The sequence below is a fragment of the Chlamydotis macqueenii genome, chromosome 3, assembly GCF_036417535.1.
Source record: "Chlamydotis macqueenii isolate bChlMac1 chromosome 3, bChlMac1.mat, whole genome shotgun sequence".
In the NCBI taxonomy this organism is placed as follows: domain Eukaryota; kingdom Metazoa; phylum Chordata; class Aves; order Otidiformes; family Otididae; genus Chlamydotis; species Chlamydotis macqueenii.
In genome coordinates, this window is record NC_141558.1 from 116,658,587 (window position 1) to 116,675,610 (window position 17,024).

The window sequence follows — 17,024 nt, forward strand, 5'->3', positions numbered from 1 at the left end:
TGCTCTCCTGGGGGATCCCCCATGGTCCCCAGCATTTTCAGACAAATTCAGAAGCACAAGTGAATGGAAAATAGGTGCCTTAGCATTTCATATTAGATTTTCAGAAGAACCCTTCCCAGATGGAGAGGGTGCCATTTGGAGCAAATGCAGCAGCGTGCGCTGTGACTCTACTCTAATGGAAGCTGGCGGAAGGAGGAAGGGAGGTGGTACTGAACTCAGTATTGCACGTAGGAGCGAGCACATAGCGCAGCTCTTACTGAATAATGACAAATGGCATGCGAAGCCATCTCTGACACATGCTGTCAGACATCTGTGGCAGCAGCCCAATTCATCTTAGCCCTGTCTTATGAAAATCAATGGGGGCCCTCTAAGGTGACAGCTGAAGAAAAGCACTTCTTATTTACTCATTTGAAGTACAGTGTTTCAAAACACTTCTTTTTTTTTCGGGGGGGGAAGAAGTACAAAATTCACCAGTCAGAACTAATAAGCATAGATTAGGAGGAATTTGATGCAGAGACTACCTGGTGGAGTGCTATACTCTGCCTTTTGGAGGCAAGTGGATGGTCAGAATGTGCCTTTTAGGATTTCAGTTGCTTCTATCCTCAGCTCCCTTTGGTGTAAACATGTACATGTGCAGATAAAATTGCTCACAGGAGCAGGAAACCCATTTTTCTAAAAGCGCTCTGAGGCCACATTTGTTAACGATCAGCTCCTGCAGGTTTTGGAGTATTGTTGTCTTGGTATTATCTTGCTTGTAAAACTTGCATTGTGTCTATCTGAAAGGCTGAGGAAGTGCTTCCTCCTACACAAAGCACTTTTTGGATGAAGTGAAGGCTCAAGACTCTGTCATCTTTGCCACAACCATCAGAAGACAAGAAAACGAAGGAAAAATCCTCAGATCTTTGTAGCCTTTATTGAATGGGGGGTGCAGGGAGCCTGTCTGGCATGGAAAATTTCTTCAAGGCAAAGGTGTGATGCCTTGGGAGGAGAACAGGAGAAAGCCAGTGTACCAAATACTCTTTCATTTCATCTGGGGCATCAGTTCTCACAGCAGGTGCCTTGGATAGACACCAGCAGGTAACACCCTCTTTCTCCCTTCATGCTTCCTTGACACGGTGTCACCTTTTGTACCACCTTCCCAAGGGAAGGGGAATCTGGAAGGAAGAGCGAGTCTGTGGTGATAGTCTGGAAAAGGCACAAACCTATTACCTTAGTGACAGTGATCTCTAGAAACGGATACGCAGGTGTACGTGTAAGTGTCGTGCTGGCAGTGCACATGCAAGAACATGCAACACATTTCACACACAGTGGGTTTCACTTCTCTCAAGCTTCCCTGGGTTTCTTATAGAAGAAAGCGCTTAGCATTCTTTACTAAAAGAAACCAAAGACCTTGTTGAAGACCAGCTTAACATTGTCTCCACTACTTCTTCAGGACTGCAGCCTTTTAGGTTCCACTGTTAGTAAGCACATTTACAAGCTGCAGGTGAGGCTGAGGGCTACAAAAGAGCTTTCTTCTTAGCCTTTGAAAGTGCCTAATTGGAAGGGATTTCAGAAAAGTACTTAGTCTCAGGAGCATGAACTACTACAGCTCTGTCTCTTCCGGTGTACAGCTCCACAAGCTTTTACTAGCCAACATCTGGCCAGGAATCCTTGTCCTTGGAAGTTCAGTCCCAATGGAGAGAGCAGTTTGGCTCTGTCTTGGAGAAAGATGCAGTAAATCCATAAATTCATTGGAGCTCACAGGGAGCCCAGAAGGGAGAGGGAAAAGTTTTATATTGATCTGAAGTGGTCAATAAAGAGCTGTGTTTTTTCTATGCTCACAGAATAGGGCAATAACTTCACAGTCCACAGCTGTGAAGAGCCAAGCGAGAGATACCCGTCTGGTATCACTTGGCTTTTGCTGTGAACTCAGAGAGAGAGAAAGAGAGAGAGAGCAGCTCTTCTAGAAGAGGACAGAGCGGTTAAAAGAGGTGTGTTACAGTAAGCTGGATGACAGAGGTGGGCAAAGTAGCCTGCCCTTCTTTGGGACTAACAGGAATAAAGCAAAGCTTTCTGCTGGAGGGAGGAAAGAGCAGAAGCCCTCGCCCAAGGTGTGGGGGGTTCTCTAGGAACAGAAATGCAAGAGGCTGATTTCAGGGGGCTGTGGGTAGCTGTCAGGGTAAATTAGCAACAGAGGAAAGACAAGTTCAAAACCGAAATACCAAGAAGACTGAATACTTAACCCCAAGGGGTACTGACAACATGGGTCAGAGACCCATGTAAAAAGTAAAGAAGAAAAAAAAGGAAAAATCAAAAGTTGGAGGAGGATCAACCCTACAGACTTTTTCTTATGTTCATAGTTATAAGGTGAAAGTCAGTCTTTTCCAGCCATTCTCAAGCAAGCTGTCGTCCACCTCAAATCAGATCTTTTTCAAATCTCTACCAGCTACACAAACTCCGGGCTCAAAAATGCCATATGGAAATCCAGCAGATCCCAATTTGTTATGAAGATGATGGTCAAATATTCAAGCTGTAGCAGTGTCTTTTCATCAGACAGGTGGAGTATTTGACAGTGCAAACATTCTTCAGAAAGTGTAGGCTTTAGCTTTAAGCAACCAGACGATCAAAACCCAACATTTGTTTTGTGTCTACCGCTAGAAAGAAGGAAAGACCTTGGTACAGACACTGTTCCCCAAGGAGACATTTAGATTCCTAAAATCTTCAGGCTCATTCCCAGAACTAAATCCCTCGAAGTTCCTTAAGCTTAAAGTGTGATGCTCCTGTATTTGTTATACTTCCTTTACTTCCTCTCGCACATTTCAGGAATAAACATCTATGAGATTTTACTCTGCTGGAAATCGCGTGTCATGCATTTCACCTTCCTCTTCTGCTAAGATGATGAAGTTAACTTTCAAAGAGTGGGATTCAAATAGACTTTTTTTTTCTGATTTGACGGGTTTTGTTAAAAAGCTGGTCTATAAGGGGAAAGTCAACTGCTACAGACCAATTCTAAGACAACTTCTCTGGTACTGAGTGCCACCAAGAGAACCAGGTCACAAGTTTGCAGTGGTGTGGCCACTCCCAACAGTTCTGATAGTTGCTTTTAGTCACATGCTGCTTTCCAATCAACAGAGGAGGACATGAAACAAGATTGGAGAAGCCATACCTTCAAGAAATTATATTTTAATAACAAGCAAAGAAGAGCTTCTTCAAAGCTTACTCAGCTGTGCTGAACCAAACTGAGCACTGGTGCCCCTGTCTCTCAGAACACGGTTGCTTGTTCCTCACACACACACTGCTGCCAGTCCCGTGGTCCCAGAAACAGGACAGCTACGTAAGTTCGGCTCTCAATGTTACCAATGTTACAGAGACAGCCAGACCCCTCTGAAGTTGTCTCTCTGCAGCTCTATGCCTACACTCCCTCACCTCGCCTTTCCTCTTTCACTTTGCTACCTGTTTCCTGACAGGTTTCTGTGTCTGACAATTTGGTAACATTTTAGACATATGTATAGGTATGCCATGTTGTGGCACATGTCATCTCACTAAAGAAGCAGGAAATTAGGTACATGTAGCAAAAACACTTTCCAGCTTTTGAAGAGGTCAGGAGTCGCCTGCATTGTACTTCTGGCAGGAGGTGGTCAGCATGGATTCTGCATTTCACTGAGAAAAGGTAATCAGAAACAAAAACTGTAGAATTATTCGCTTAAATTGTCTTGCTTCAATGGACTGCTTGGGGAAAAAAAATAAAGGGAGCTTAAGGTCTCAAAAAATGCTATCCATCATAACCCTTCAGCGCCTCACCAACACTGGGCCTCTGTGCTCACCTAGCCAGGTGAGCAGCTCACCTATCATAACACTTTCTCTCATTCTTGCCAGAGCCCAGTTCCAAAATTGCAAACATCCAGTGACTGCTCCCACATGAAAAATGCCAGCACTGAAAGCTATTGCTGGCCCTCACCTTACACTGGCAGCACCTTCACAGCCCCATCAACACTGGGGTTCTGTGCTTGCTGTACCACCTAACCCTCACCTACTCCTTCAGGCCTCTTTGAGCACCCCTGGAGCCTGTCTGGCACGTCCTGCCAAGGCTGCCCAGGGACTTTGCAGGTGCTCATTGTCCTTGCAATGCTTATAGCAAGTCCTAGTGATGACTGGTTTTCAGAGAGGTTTGATACTCCAAACCAACTGGGCTCAGGCACATGCCAAACGATTCTTCTCTTTCTGGTCACATTCTTGTCCATGTGGTACAAAGTACGATGAGGAGGTCCCTAAAGTGGGGGCCATCCTCCTCACTTAATCTGCTTATTAAAAGTAATTGTGCAATTTTTCTGATTTTGCAGCCTCCTCCAGCCACCTGCTCTGCTGCTTCCTCTGTAAGGAAAAGTTTTCACACTGTCTCCCTTTCTTGCACTTGATGCCCCTAATGCCCTCGTGTTGCTTGGATTCAGGGCAGGGGTTTATTCCCTTCCCCCCTGCAGAGCTCTCCCCATTTCCTCCTGCCTGCTAGCTTGCTGCAAAACAAACCTATTGTGCTCCCAGACAGAAGGATCCGTACCAACAGTGTAGATGCCACCGTTACTCCAAAGCAGCTGGCTCATGTATCCTCACCACCATGCTTAGTGCCGCCCAGGGCACCCCATTCCCTGGGTGGGGACACTAGATGCTGCAGTCACAGAGAGCAAAGCAACAATAACTGAATGTACCGCCTGTTGCAGCTGTGAGGAGGCTGGATGGAGTCTCTGGGTGAGAGCTGACGGTGTCAGTTATCCAAGCGGCATATGCCAGGCATGCGGGGCCAGGAACAAGGCAGTGCTACCTCCTGCTCCAGACCCTGCACCAAAGCCTTGTGCATGTGAACAGCTGTGGAAGAGCAAGCACCATTGTTCTGGTTTTGTTTAGTGAGCGGGGGCCTAAGGTGGCAGCTTCTGTAGGAAGCTGCTAGAAGTCGCTCCCCTTTGTTCAGTGGACTCGGCCAGGCCTAGGGCGGACCTGCTGCTGGCCAATTGGTAGCAGAATGTCCTGTGATAAAGCCTCTGCGATAATGTATTTAAGAAGGGGAAAACAGAAGAAAAAAGAATAGGGAGAGAAGATGTGAAGCTGAGCGGGGGCAGAGAGGGGGAGGCGCGAACCTTGTGGGCCTCGCAGGCCTCACCCTCTGGCCTCCCGCCGGGCAGCTGACTGGGCCCAACTCGGCCCAGCCTGACTGCAAGAAGTGGAGAGGAGATGAGAAGTGAATAAGATGTAAAAAGGATCCTGAGAGGCATCTGCCAGCCTGTCGTGAGGAACGGCTGCAGACGCCAAGGTCAGTGAAGAAGGAGGGGGAGGAGTAACGCGGCTCCTGGCCAAGATTCCCCTGCAGCCTGTGGTGATGACCATGGTGGAGCAGGTTGTCCCCCTGCAGCCCATGGAGGTCCACGGAGGGCCAGAGATCCACCTGCAGCCCGTGGAGGACCCCACACCAGAGCAGGTAGAGGCCTGAAGGAGGCTGTGGCCCGTGGAGGGCCCGCTGGGGCAGCTGTTCTAGAGGGACTGCACCCCATGGAAGAGATGACCCACGCCGGAGCAGTTTCACGAAGGACTGTGTCCTGTGGGAGGGACTCCACGAAGGAGCAGGGGAGGAATGCGAGGAGTTCTTCCCCCGACCATGAAGCAGCGGCATAAAACAATGCGTGATGAACTGACCGCGACCCCCATTCCCTTTTCCCCCCTGTGCTGCTCAGGGTGGGGAGGAAGGTAGTAGAGATAATGTTAAGCCCGGGAAGAGGGAGGGGTGGGGGGAGGTTCTCTTGTTCCCTGTCTCATTCTCCTGCTAGTTTTAGAAATAAATGAGTATTTTTCCCCAAGTCGAGTCTGTTTTGCCCGTGACGGTAACTTTAAGGATTTCTCCCCATCCTTATCTCAAACCTTGAGACATTTTTCCTTATATTATCTCTCCCTGTTCTTTTGGAGGGTGGGGGGAGTGAGAGAGAAACTGCTTAGTCTGCTCCCGATCAGGGCTGAACTACGACAACCATACATAGGGCCTGGCTGAAATGAGCACTTCTTCCATGGGTCACTGGTCCACAGCAGTGCGCATTGCCACATTGCTCCTTTTATTTTCCTGGTCTTTTTATTTTCATGTCTTTGGCCTTAATTTCCAGAGATGTGTGGTTTTACTGGTTATCCAAGTAAGCGTTATATTATGGAGAGGGGAATGACTCACTCCCATGGACTCCAGACTGAAAAAAAAAAAAAAAAGGAAGCCAAATCTCTTTTTAGGTCATTTTTGCTACCTTGGCATATCCAATCTTCTTTCTGAGATGATGGAAATGGTTTGCCCTGCAATTCAACTGCCCTCATCTTAGGATGCATCTCTGTCTGTGAAACATTTCTCAGCCCTGCTGTTTTGCCAGTAGCTGGCATGTCCTGGCTTGCCCTGGCTACCAGCTGCCCTTGTGCCTGCTGCTCTGGGCAGCTCATGTGGGTGGGGGACAAGCTGACTTACTGTGACAATAAAGATGAGAGGCTGCCCAGCCGGATGGGTACAGCTCATCCCTATTGCCCTCAGATGTAAGCTGGTGCCACCCACCACCGCCCAAGGACTTGCCCTGCGTGCTCAGCTTGTGTAGAGACAGCTCTGCTCAAAATGTCTCAGGGCTGCCCACATCTCCTGAAAACCTCCTGTGTGGCTTCCATCAGCCACCAAGTAACCCCCGTCACAGGGTTTTGGCCACACCTGTGCCATTCACAGCTGTGCTGTATTCACCTGTCAGCAGGAAGGAGGGAGGGGAGAAGGAAGAGCAGGAAGAAGGGGAGAGAAGGAGGAAGAGAGAGAGAGGGAGGGAGGGAAGTAGGCTGCATTTGGCAGCTACCTCTGGCAGCTAGACCCAGAGTAGCTGACATTCACCGTGGGAGAGGCTCGCAATGTCCTCAGCAACTTCCACCACCTCTTTGCCTAGTGGCCTGGACGTCCTGACAACTTTCCCAGATGTGCTCTTCATTCCTGAAATCGTGAGTGCTGGCTTTTCCCTGGGGAGGGCAGATGCTACTTGTGTGGCATCCAGCACGCTTCATGCTGCAGGTGTCTGTGGGATGAGACCTGACACAAAGTGTGTGGTTCAGGAGCCATGTGGGTCTGGGGGCAGCCCCTGATGCCCAGCCCACCCTCAAAGAAAACCCACAAGCCCTGAGCTGGGGGCTCTGAAGCTCTCCTTTAGTCTGCAGAGCATTTCTGTGGTGTGTCTGAAAACCTTTTGTAATTTCCTGCCTAAGAAAGTTGAAGGGATTGCTGGTGGGTTTAAACTAGGTTGCCAAATTGAGCTAATTAGTTAATTGGAAGATAATTTTAGCAACTGATATGAGCAGAGGATAAACCGCTTGCTTAAAGCCCAGGGTAAAGGCTAGCTGAGGTAATTTTTTTTTGCAGCAGCAGCAAAGAGCCTAGGCTGCTCAGTTGCAGTGTTCTTGAGCTGGAGGTACAGAGTGCTGGACCTGGGTGTGTGGGCAACAGTAGGTGAGCAAAGGGTAAACAAACACCTTGTAACTTCTTCCCGTATGGTAATTTCATTGAGCAGGAGAAGATAATAATCTTAATGGTTTTGGCAGAGGTGATTAAATGCAGTTGCTGTGAGTACTAACTAAAAGATGGAAAGTTTCAACTAGAACCTTTTTCATGTGTCTTCTGTCCCCGCCCATGAAACCCACTTTTGTCACGATTTGAGAGGCTTTCTCAAAGCCTGAGCACTTTCATGTGGCATTGAGGGGTTTGGCTGAGTATTGTAGGATGGCAATTCTGATTATTTCATGCTAAAAACTTCAGCATTGCCATGTGGGACCAAATCTTTCCTTGTCACCCAAATCAGTCCATGCTCCTGGGATTTACAGCATTTACTTCATTCTCCTAGTGATAGCAGTCAAGCAAAGAGGAATTCAGTTAAAGAAGGCATTACTGATATGTGGAGAAAGGCTTTGCTTCAGCTCCTCCCAACATGCTCTGGAGATTTGGTCTCTGTGCCCAAGCCCTGAGAGCAAGGTGCAGGTTTCCTGCAGCTGCATGAAGGAGAGTGCACAGTCCCTGTGGAGGTTCTGGCTGGGCAGACCCTTACCCACCACCCTGGCTACTGGGTAGCGTTAGTCGTCACGCGGAGTGTGCAGCTGGCCTCGGCATGGTTATGGTACCGACTGTGCCTTGAACTGTTTGTAATTCCTGTCTCCAGGGGATTTTGGCAAGGCAGCTTGCTTAATGAGACAAAAATAGGCACCCTATCCTTTGGTTTGGGTAAGATCTGGAAATGTGCATCCTACAGGCTCAGGAACCACCTAGGAAAGAGGAATGCTGCATAACCGGATTTCTCCACCTCCGGAGGTATAAGACTCAAGGTTGTGCAGTTATATTATCTCTGCTGTGTACAAAGGAGGTGGCTCCCTTGAATCACGGCATTCAGAAGGATAAAGAGTTTCTCAGTCCTTAGTAGAATCTGAGGTTGCCTGCCTGCCTGTGGTTAAGATGGTAACCACAAAAAAAAATTTGTCATTTCAAATCCTAAGACAGTTGTGAAAATGCTAGAAGGTTCTGCCTGCAGCTCAGATGATTGCCACTTCTGGATGTGCTGATTAAGAACTACCATTTTTATTCTGTGAGGCTGGGTTTAATTCTTGTAATCTATTTTATTTGAAGAGCTTTCTGCATATATAAGTTTTTCTTAGATTGCTGTTCCCAACCTGCTGTGGGTTGTTACTGAAAGCCTCTTGACCCTTTCCTCATTTTTATGAGCCTACTGAACAGTAGCACCATAAAACCAAAGTCAGCAATCAAACTATGTCAAACATACTCGCCTGAGTGAGAAATCACATCCTGCAAAAAGGGGAGATGGGGGAGTCGTAAGAAATTAGAAGTTGTACATCTTTCCCTAACCTCATATCTCATCCCAGTTGTGTTGGTTTTTAATGGAGCAACTGTAAGGTTTTCTCCAGCATCCTTAGCTGCAATGCACTCATGGTGTCACCACATGAGTTATTACAGAGACCGGATTAGTTTTCAAGTGTCAGTCTTTGGTTGTTACAAGAGGCACCAAAACAGCAGCACCTTGGAAGACCTATTTTCACTCAGATATTTGCAAGGTCTCAACCATATCATTGATTTAACGTATCGATCTATGGTTTGCATAATGCAACCAATGATTCCTACAAATGTGGGATGACACAAATGATGTCACATTTTCTGAATATTATAAATCAGAAACATTTTTTCCCCTTGCAAAATGCCTCTAAGGAAATGGCAATGTTGGCAAAGGCTGGCCTGGGATACACTGGTGATAAGAATGATCTTAGAGTCAGTGAGGCTCTTGTATCTCTGGAGATTTGCCTGGAAATCCAAGACCAGCCAGTGATGGGGGATAGGTGCCCACAGCAGCACCAATCTCCACACAATGTGGGTACAGCTGAGGAGCTCCTCATTACAGGATGCTGCATAGACTAAAATTTGCACAGGTTCAAGAAAAAAAACTGAGCTGATATGTGGCAAGGGAAAGCTGCTGAGTGCATTTTAGTGCAAAGACACCACTTGCAGCTCTGCAGCATTAGACAACATGCTCTCATCCTCTTGTGCAGGAATCTGCTGGTGGAGAAAAGATGGAGCCTAGATGCAGAATCATAGAATGGTTTGGGTTGGAAGGGACCTTCAAAGGTCATCTAGCCCAACCCCCCTGCAAGGAGCAGGGACATCTTCAACCAGATCAGGTTGCTCAGAGCCTCATCCAACCTGGCCTTGAATATTTCCAGGGATGGGGCATCCACCACCTCCTTGGGCAACCTGTTCCAGTGTTCTACCACCCTCAATTAGAAGTGATACATCTTCCCCCAACCTCATATCTCATCCCAATTGTGTTGGTATTAATGGAGCAACTGTAAGGTTTTCTCCAGGATCTTTAGCTGCAACACACTCATGGTGCAACACATGAGTTATTACAGGGACTGGACTAGTTTTCAAGTGTCAGTAGCTGTCCTTGTGTTCCCCACTCCATCAGAAAACCCATAGCAAACTCCCAGGGCTGGCTGAGAAGAATGGGGTCTCACCTGCTACTGGACCAGCAACTGGTACCCAAATAGTTGGAGCAGCAATACAAATCCTCCTTCCCAGGAGGAGCTGGGAGCCTCAATCTTTTTTACCCTGCCTCAGAGAGTAAAATTGTCTGTATTACCTCTCTTCAACCTGTTCTCTCTCCTTTCAGGGTGACATTTGCAGGTGGCCTTCATTAAGGCCATGTCTGTGCTGTTTGTGCAGGTGAGCTGGGTTTGACACCACTCCTTTCAGAGCTCTGCCTCGCTGGGTGTGAAGCAAACATGTCCTTCTGAAATAAGCCTCCCTGTTTATCAAAACCAGCCTTCAGAAATGTCTGAACCAGCCTCCTGAGCACACTGATGTGAGGAGGGCATGAACGGCAGTGACACCAGGATGCTACAGCGAGGCTTTTTTTGGTGAAGATCAGAGGCAGATGCTCCCAGCTAAATACCCCATTTCAGGTGTAGGCTGGGAAGAACTCAAAGGCATCCCTGGGCTATTGCCATGTGCAGTGCTAGTGCCAGAAGCATGCATGGCTTTTGGCTCTGCTGTGGATAAGCCCATTTATCCCATGCTCACCTTCTCAACCATTTTCACTTGCAGACCTTTGGGGGCCTTGTCTGGATCCTGGTGGCATCCTCAAAGGTCCCACTACCCATCTTGCAAGGCTGGGTTATGTTTGTCTCTGTGTTCTGCTTCATCATGTCCACCACCCTCCTCTGCCTCTACATCTTCGGGGTGCATAGGGGCAGCAGCTCCTGGATTGCCTTGGTAAGTGAATGTGACAAACCTCAGGGCCTCTCTCCTCCCTGGTACCACTGGTAAACAATTGTCTCCTTTGCTGCTACTGCACTCCAAATCGCAGGCTGGGGCTTGCTTGTGCGGGTTCCTTTTTTCCCCCCCTTCGCAGTGTGCTCCCTTCTTGGAAAAGACTGCATGATCCTTGTTTCTTAGGATGTCATCTGCCAGGAGACAGCAGCTCTGTTCTACCTCAGTGCTGCTGTGTTGGAAGCTGCCTTCACATACGGTGCTAGCTTGTTGTCTGTTGACCCTCTGGGAAGGACCATCTACCAGGAGAACATTGCTGCTGTGGTGAGTGCCTGGCAAGCAGGGAAAGGAAAGTGAGGAGGTGATGGTGGAGCAGCCTCAAGGGCAAATCTTTACTTGCACCAACCATTCAGGGAGGGGGGAGAGAAACTAGTCACAGTCCTACTAGGCATGAACGTCTCCAAACACGCAAGAGTCAATAGATATATAATGCATTACGAGGTGTTTGCTCAGTGCAGGAAGTCACACCATATAATAAAAAGTTAACTGGCTGATGTGTTTTTCCATTGTAGGTATTTGCATTCTTAGCTACCCTGATGTACGTGATCCATAAGATCTGCTCGCTTCTGCGATGGAAATCATCCTAAGAGCCTTCCCTTGCAAGTGTGTCTTGTGGTCACCTCATGAACACAAAAGTTGTTCAATGATTGTAGTCTCCAGGCTGGGTTTGGGTTTTGTTTTTTAACATATATACTATAAAAAGCAGCTTTTTATGTGGGACCATGGCAATGAAGACCAAGCGCCTACCAGAGAAAGTTACACCCTGGCACAGTCTGTTTCCCTTCAGTCTCTTCTGGGTTGGGTACAGTTTGATGCTCATAATCTGGGTCTGAACAGAAAAACATTCATCTTTGAAAAGACTAATATAGTTGGGTTCAGAGTGCTAAAATCTCCCTGAACCTTTATGCCTCCAGGGCTGTTATTGCTAACAGGGGAAGCCTGAACAACCAGCACTGGGGAGTGTAAGTATGAAACCAGGTCATTTTAATTGCTGCTCATCCCTGTAAGCCTGTTTCCCTCCCTAAACCTGCTGTGCCAAAAGAACATTTTCTTGCAGTTTCTGGAAATGCCATCTCTGACTTGTGATGAGAAATGGGGACAATATTTAACTTGCTTCAGGGGCATTATGAGTTATTGCAACCCCTGAAGGGTATTGCTGAATTATGAGGCACAACTATAATGCCAGGAATTATTGCTGTCTTTAATTTCCCTACAAAATACAAAATAGAAGGTGTGCAGTAGACTGTAGGACAATTGTATGGATGATTAAAATAACATCTTGAATAAGGAGAAGCAATCAACTCTTGTCTTTGATACATGTACACCAGCACTATGTCGCTAATAAAGATGAGTTTGCTGTGATTTTGCAAATAGATTTCTGTTATTTTTCCTTTGCTGTACACAGGTACACAGCCCTGTACAGCCTCAGGAGCACTGTACTGTAACAGGGCAATGCTTAAGGGGGAGGCACAGACTTGGGCAGGAATGAGAGGGCTTTTCTGGCAAGGGGAGCCTGTGGGGCTCTGTAGCCAGGGTCAGGGGCTAAACCAACTCGGGTTAATCTGTCTCGGTTATGATGTTAATCTGAATGCTTAAGTGACTCCAGAATGTTAACTGGAGTGAGTGTGCTGGTTTTGACTGGGATTGGGTTCATTTTCTTCACAGTAGCTAGGCTTGAGAGTTGTGCTGGAAACAGTGTTAATAATACAGGGATGTTTCAGGTATTGCTGAGCAGTGCTCACACAGGCAAGGCCTTTTCTGCTCCTCACCCCACCCCACCAGTGAGTAGTTTGGGGGTGCACAAGGAGCTGGGAGGGGATACAGCTGGGACAGCTGACCCCAACTGACCAAAGGGATATTCCATACTGTATCACGTCATGCCCAGCAGTAAAAGCTGGGGGAAAAAAGGAGGAAGACGGGATGTTTGGAGTATTGGTATTTCTCTTCCCAAGGAACAGTCACATGTGATGGAGCCCTGCTTTCCTGGAGATGGCTGAACACCTGCCTGCCAATGGGAAACTGTGTGTGTATGGCTTTACCTATCAAACTGCCTTTGTCTCAACCCATGAGTTTTCTCATTTTTACCTTTCTGATTCTCTCCCCCATCCCAGTGGGGAGAGTGAGCAAGCAGCTGTGTGGTGCTTAGTTGCTGGCTGGGGTTAAACCATGACAGTGAGTTAATTAAAATGGGGTTTAGACCCAAGAAGGAGTGTTTTCACATGTTAGAGGTGCCTAATAAAAAATGATACCAAATTAGCCCTTCCAGCTTGTGGAGCAAAAAATGCTTCCATTTTGAGTCTGAAGTTTCTGGATAATAACAAGGACTGGAGAAGAAAAGAAAATAAAAGTTGACTTGGAGGCACCCATGTTGATTCAGATCTAGGAGGAACTTTTGAGCTGTGACCATGGGTTTGGACTGAAGCTTTTTAATAGCAATGGGAGGAAAACACCTGATCTTCTTTTCTTGTTTTTTCCTTGCTGAAAACCAGACTGACCTGTTTTGCTTGTGTTAGTGTGACAAAAGCCAGCTGTTTGCAACAGACATAGAAAAAAAGAAACCCTTTTCAGAGCAGGAAAGGAACTTGCAGCCAGTTTGGACAATGGCATTTGGTTCTGAAGGTTTAACATGCACCTGTTGAAACTGGTTTCAACATCACGTCATCATGGGGTGGTGTGTGTGTGGGGGAGGGTTGGTGCCCAATTTGTCCTATTTCTATTAACACCCCGGAATTTAGCATTGAAACACAAAGGTGCCTTTCTGTTTGAGTCTGCTTACAAAGGCAGACATTTGTGGTTGTACCTTGGGCCCTGGGATGCAATATCTCTGTCCACCTTCTGCACCCAGGTGTGGCCAAGCACCTTTGTGCTAAGCAGTCCTGTCTGTCCCCTCACATCCACGTCCCTGTGCCTTGTGGCCATCACATCTGCAGCCTTTGTCTTGGCAGGGCTCCCATCTCACCTCCTCAATTCTTTCTGCTTTGCTTTTCCTTCTCCCTTTCCTGCCACACACCAGTTTACACCAGTCTGCACTAGTTCACCTGCTTGTCCCTTTCCTTCTGACGTCACCTCATTTACTGAGATACCTCCCTCCTAGCATTAGCATAACTTTGCTTTAAACCAGCACTGGAAAAAAACAGCCAGGTGCTGCTGGCACGGGAGTGCTCACCAGCCCCAGTGGAGTTGGGGAGCGGGCTGAGACAAGGTTGTGGACACGGCATTAGTAAGGAGGCCCTGTGGCCCCAGTGTAACCTGGATCAAGTCTGCCTGGGGAGGGCTGGGCAGAGAAAAGAGCCACCACGGAGTCAAGAGCATCCAAATGAACCAATACAAAGCAGTGCTGAAACCTTCCCAGTGTGGTCCCAACTTCAGTCCCACGCAGATGAACAGCTTGCAGGTGAACGAGTGTCCCTGTTTGGCACAGGGCTGCGAGGTCCCGCTATAGGACAATGACACAGTGAGATGTGGCTTTGTTGCACCAGGCTGCTGAGTTGAACCTGTCAGGTGCCACATGATTTGCAGCAGTATGCATGGTGGAAAGAAGAGGGGGAAAAAAAAAAAAAAAAAAAGCACCCTGAGGTCTTCCTTTCCCATCATGCTCAGTCCCCTCCTACCATCTCAATACAGCCATGAAGACTCACGTCCCCTGGAAGCTGGGCAGTCTAAGGTAGCTACCTGGAAAATGGCACACTCCAATGCTTCTGAAGGGAAAAATGCTGCCCAGAGAATCTCCCAGGACCTACAAACTAGCTGCTATATGTGCACCAGGTCTCGTCCCCACAGAGCCATGAGAACAGCTTTGGCCTGAGAATCTACTGTCACCCCAATGGAAACATGGAGCATGATGAACACTGCAGGCTAGATTCTTCTCCCATGGAGATACTTGTTTGGGGTTAATTGCTTATTAGCATGGCTCCCCATGCTAGAATGAGAGACAGGTAGCTCTGCTGAGTGCTGCTTGCACACGGTTGACCCTTGCAGTTTGTTATTAGAAGACACCTGCAGTCCTTGCCTGCAGAGCTGCTCCCAGCCTGGCCCAATATATGGGGCTGCTTCATCCCAGGCTCTGCATCTGCTCAGACATTTCTGGATCCCCCCAGATTGGCATCTCATCTCCAACAGCATACTCCTCATCTCTGGGACCCCTTGCAGATGTAGCAGCCCGTTTAAAAGGCCACAAATCAGCCTTTTTTTCAGAGCACTTACAAGTCCTATCACACTGTTAAAAGCAGTGGGCCTATTGCATCCCTGCAGCCACCACCAGATTTCAACTGGTAGGGTAACTGGAGTTTCCATCTCTGCTGTTCTCCTCCAGCTTCCTCAGCAAAACAAAGAGGTCTGCAGGCATCTACTCTAGAGAGCAGACAATACATCAGCTCCTGTGATAAAAACAAGATTACAGACATATCATTCATTAACTATGCCCAGATTGTAATCTTGGTTGCTCCTGCTTAATTAAATAGCTTCTTAACCGCAATGGTAGCTGTTCCCCAAATATTTGTATATTGGATACCTTGCCTCCAGTGAAGCAATGAGTTAAAAACACTTCCATCTTCTCCTGAATTACAGGAGAATAATTTGCTTTGTCTGAAAGCAAAGAAACTTAATATACAAATTATGGCCAGCTCCATGGAAAATGCAGGAGTTTCTAATGTTTCTCATTTTACAGTCAGCTTATCTGCAAGTGATGTGCAAACTGTACACTGGGTAAAACATCTATACAAGCATCTATATTAATATGAGCAGACTTGTGAAAATGGAAAACCCACAAAAGATGACTTCTATGGAGGGATCAAAGTTCCACGCACGTCTGTGGCAGAGTCCGATTCATGGCTGGCTTGGTCTGCTTCCCCCTCTCCTGACACAAATATCGTCCTTTCCCCACCTTTGATCTTTGCATCGAGACCAGGGCCGCCTCCTGCTCCTTAATCTCCCTTCTGCTAACAGATTCAAGCACTGAAACTCCATTTGGTTTGAGAACAGGGATGGAAATACCTTATTGCTGATTCATGCAAGTGCTACAGTAGTTTGATATGCTGCTTACAAGAAAGTTTGTAAACTGAACACTTTGCATCCTGTTGAAGGTGGATTTATGTAGAGCTGGCAAACAGGAATAGTTTTCAGCCAACTGCTCAGCAGGCATGGCCTCTGAATCAGAATTTTCATTACCAAAATAAGATAAAACTCAATTAAATTCACTGTGCCTCTTGTATATATGTGACCGCTGTCTTTAGAAATCTGCATTGAAATCAATGCAAAATATTGCTCCTAAATGTCTTTAGCATCAGAACTTCAAATGTAAATTCCCAGGCTGCTCTTGAAGTCAAAGAGGTGGTACAATCATCTTTTGGCATACAGAGAAATGCCATGACAAGCACTCACAGACTGGGAGGCACAGAAGTTAACTCCTGAATAGGTTTACAGCCTGGATTGCCCTAATACTTTGTGATAAAACATTGTTTGGGTTCAGTTTCACTGTCTCTTTTGCCATGCCCAAGACAAAAACATGGAGTTGCCAGGTAAAGCATTGTGTCCTAGCACACGGATGCAGAGGATGTTTATCTTCTGGTAAGAACGTGAGTGATGGATTCTCCAACCAGTGAGCTAATCTAGCATCTAGCACATACCTCTCTGTGCTTCAGTTGGAGATCTGCTACATGAACAGGTCTATTCCATCTCCAGTCAGAGGCTGGTGTGTATCATGGACTTCTTCCTTCTTTAATCCTCTGACAGCTGTAGCACTTTATGAGTTCCGGGTAGGGTCCAAGACTCTAGCGTGCTCAGTACCAAACTGTCAGAAAATGAAGTTAAGTCTTATCTCAGCACATATGCAGAGGAGACTACTGAAGAAAGGCTGGACTGCAGGTTTTGGACAGGATTTCCAATGCCAGTCAAAACACTGCACTATCCCACAGGAGACTGCGAGGTGGCTGTCCTCAGATATTTGGGCACGCCCCTACTTGCATGAATAGTGTTTGGACAACTCCAGCTGTTGCCCACCATCACTTTGCCTACTTTCCCCCCCACCAGAAGACACCCAGCTTCTACCTCCTGATTTCACAGTTCCCTCAGCCCTAGGGAGGGAGATGGAGAGTGCACACATTAACTCGCACTACTGCTGCTTGCTTCAAGATCTCCCAGACACTGGCACTCTGCAAAAAAGACTCCAACAAACCCACAC

At 47.2% G+C, this 17,024-nt stretch overlaps 1 protein-coding gene across 3 annotated transcripts; it reads left to right on the forward strand.

The window, feature by feature from the left end:
* The first annotated feature begins 6,836 nt into the window (after positions 1 to 6,836).
* Positions 6,837 to 11,433, forward strand: MAL (mal, T cell differentiation protein (MAL blood group)). 3 transcript variants are annotated; one of them, XM_010123289.2, is made up of 4 exons: positions 6,837 to 6,969; positions 10,622 to 10,789; positions 10,973 to 11,110; positions 11,359 to 11,433. In XM_010123289.2, the coding sequence occupies exons 1-4, from the start codon at positions 6,883 to 6,885 to the stop codon at positions 11,431 to 11,433; spliced, it is 468 nt and encodes a 155-aa protein (XP_010121591.1). In that variant the 5' UTR covers positions 6,837 to 6,882. The 3 variants fall into 3 exon arrangements, with proteins under 3 accessions (XP_010121591.1, XP_010121592.1, XP_010121593.1); XM_010123290.1 differs by lacking the exon at positions 10,973 to 11,110 and having other exon boundaries at positions 6,883 to 6,969; XM_010123291.1 differs by lacking the exons at positions 10,622 to 10,789; positions 10,973 to 11,110 and having other exon boundaries at positions 6,883 to 6,969.
* The last annotated feature ends 5,591 nt before the right edge of the window (positions 11,434 to 17,024 follow it).

What these genes read in the sequence shown, in the direction of transcription:
- MAL (XM_010123289.2), top strand. Translation starts at nt 6,883, where the DNA reads ATGTCCTCAGCAACTTCCACCACCTCTTTGCCTAGTGGCCTGGACGTC. An exon ending in GCAGCTCCTGGATTGCCTTG is followed by an intron (nt 10,790 to 10,972) that starts GTAAGTGAATGT and finishes CTTGTTTCTTAG; the next exon opens with GATGTCATCTGCCAGGAGAC. An exon ending in AGGAGAACATTGCTGCTGTG is followed by an intron (nt 11,111 to 11,358) that starts GTGAGTGCCTGG and finishes TTTCCATTGTAG; the next exon opens with GTATTTGCATTCTTAGCTAC.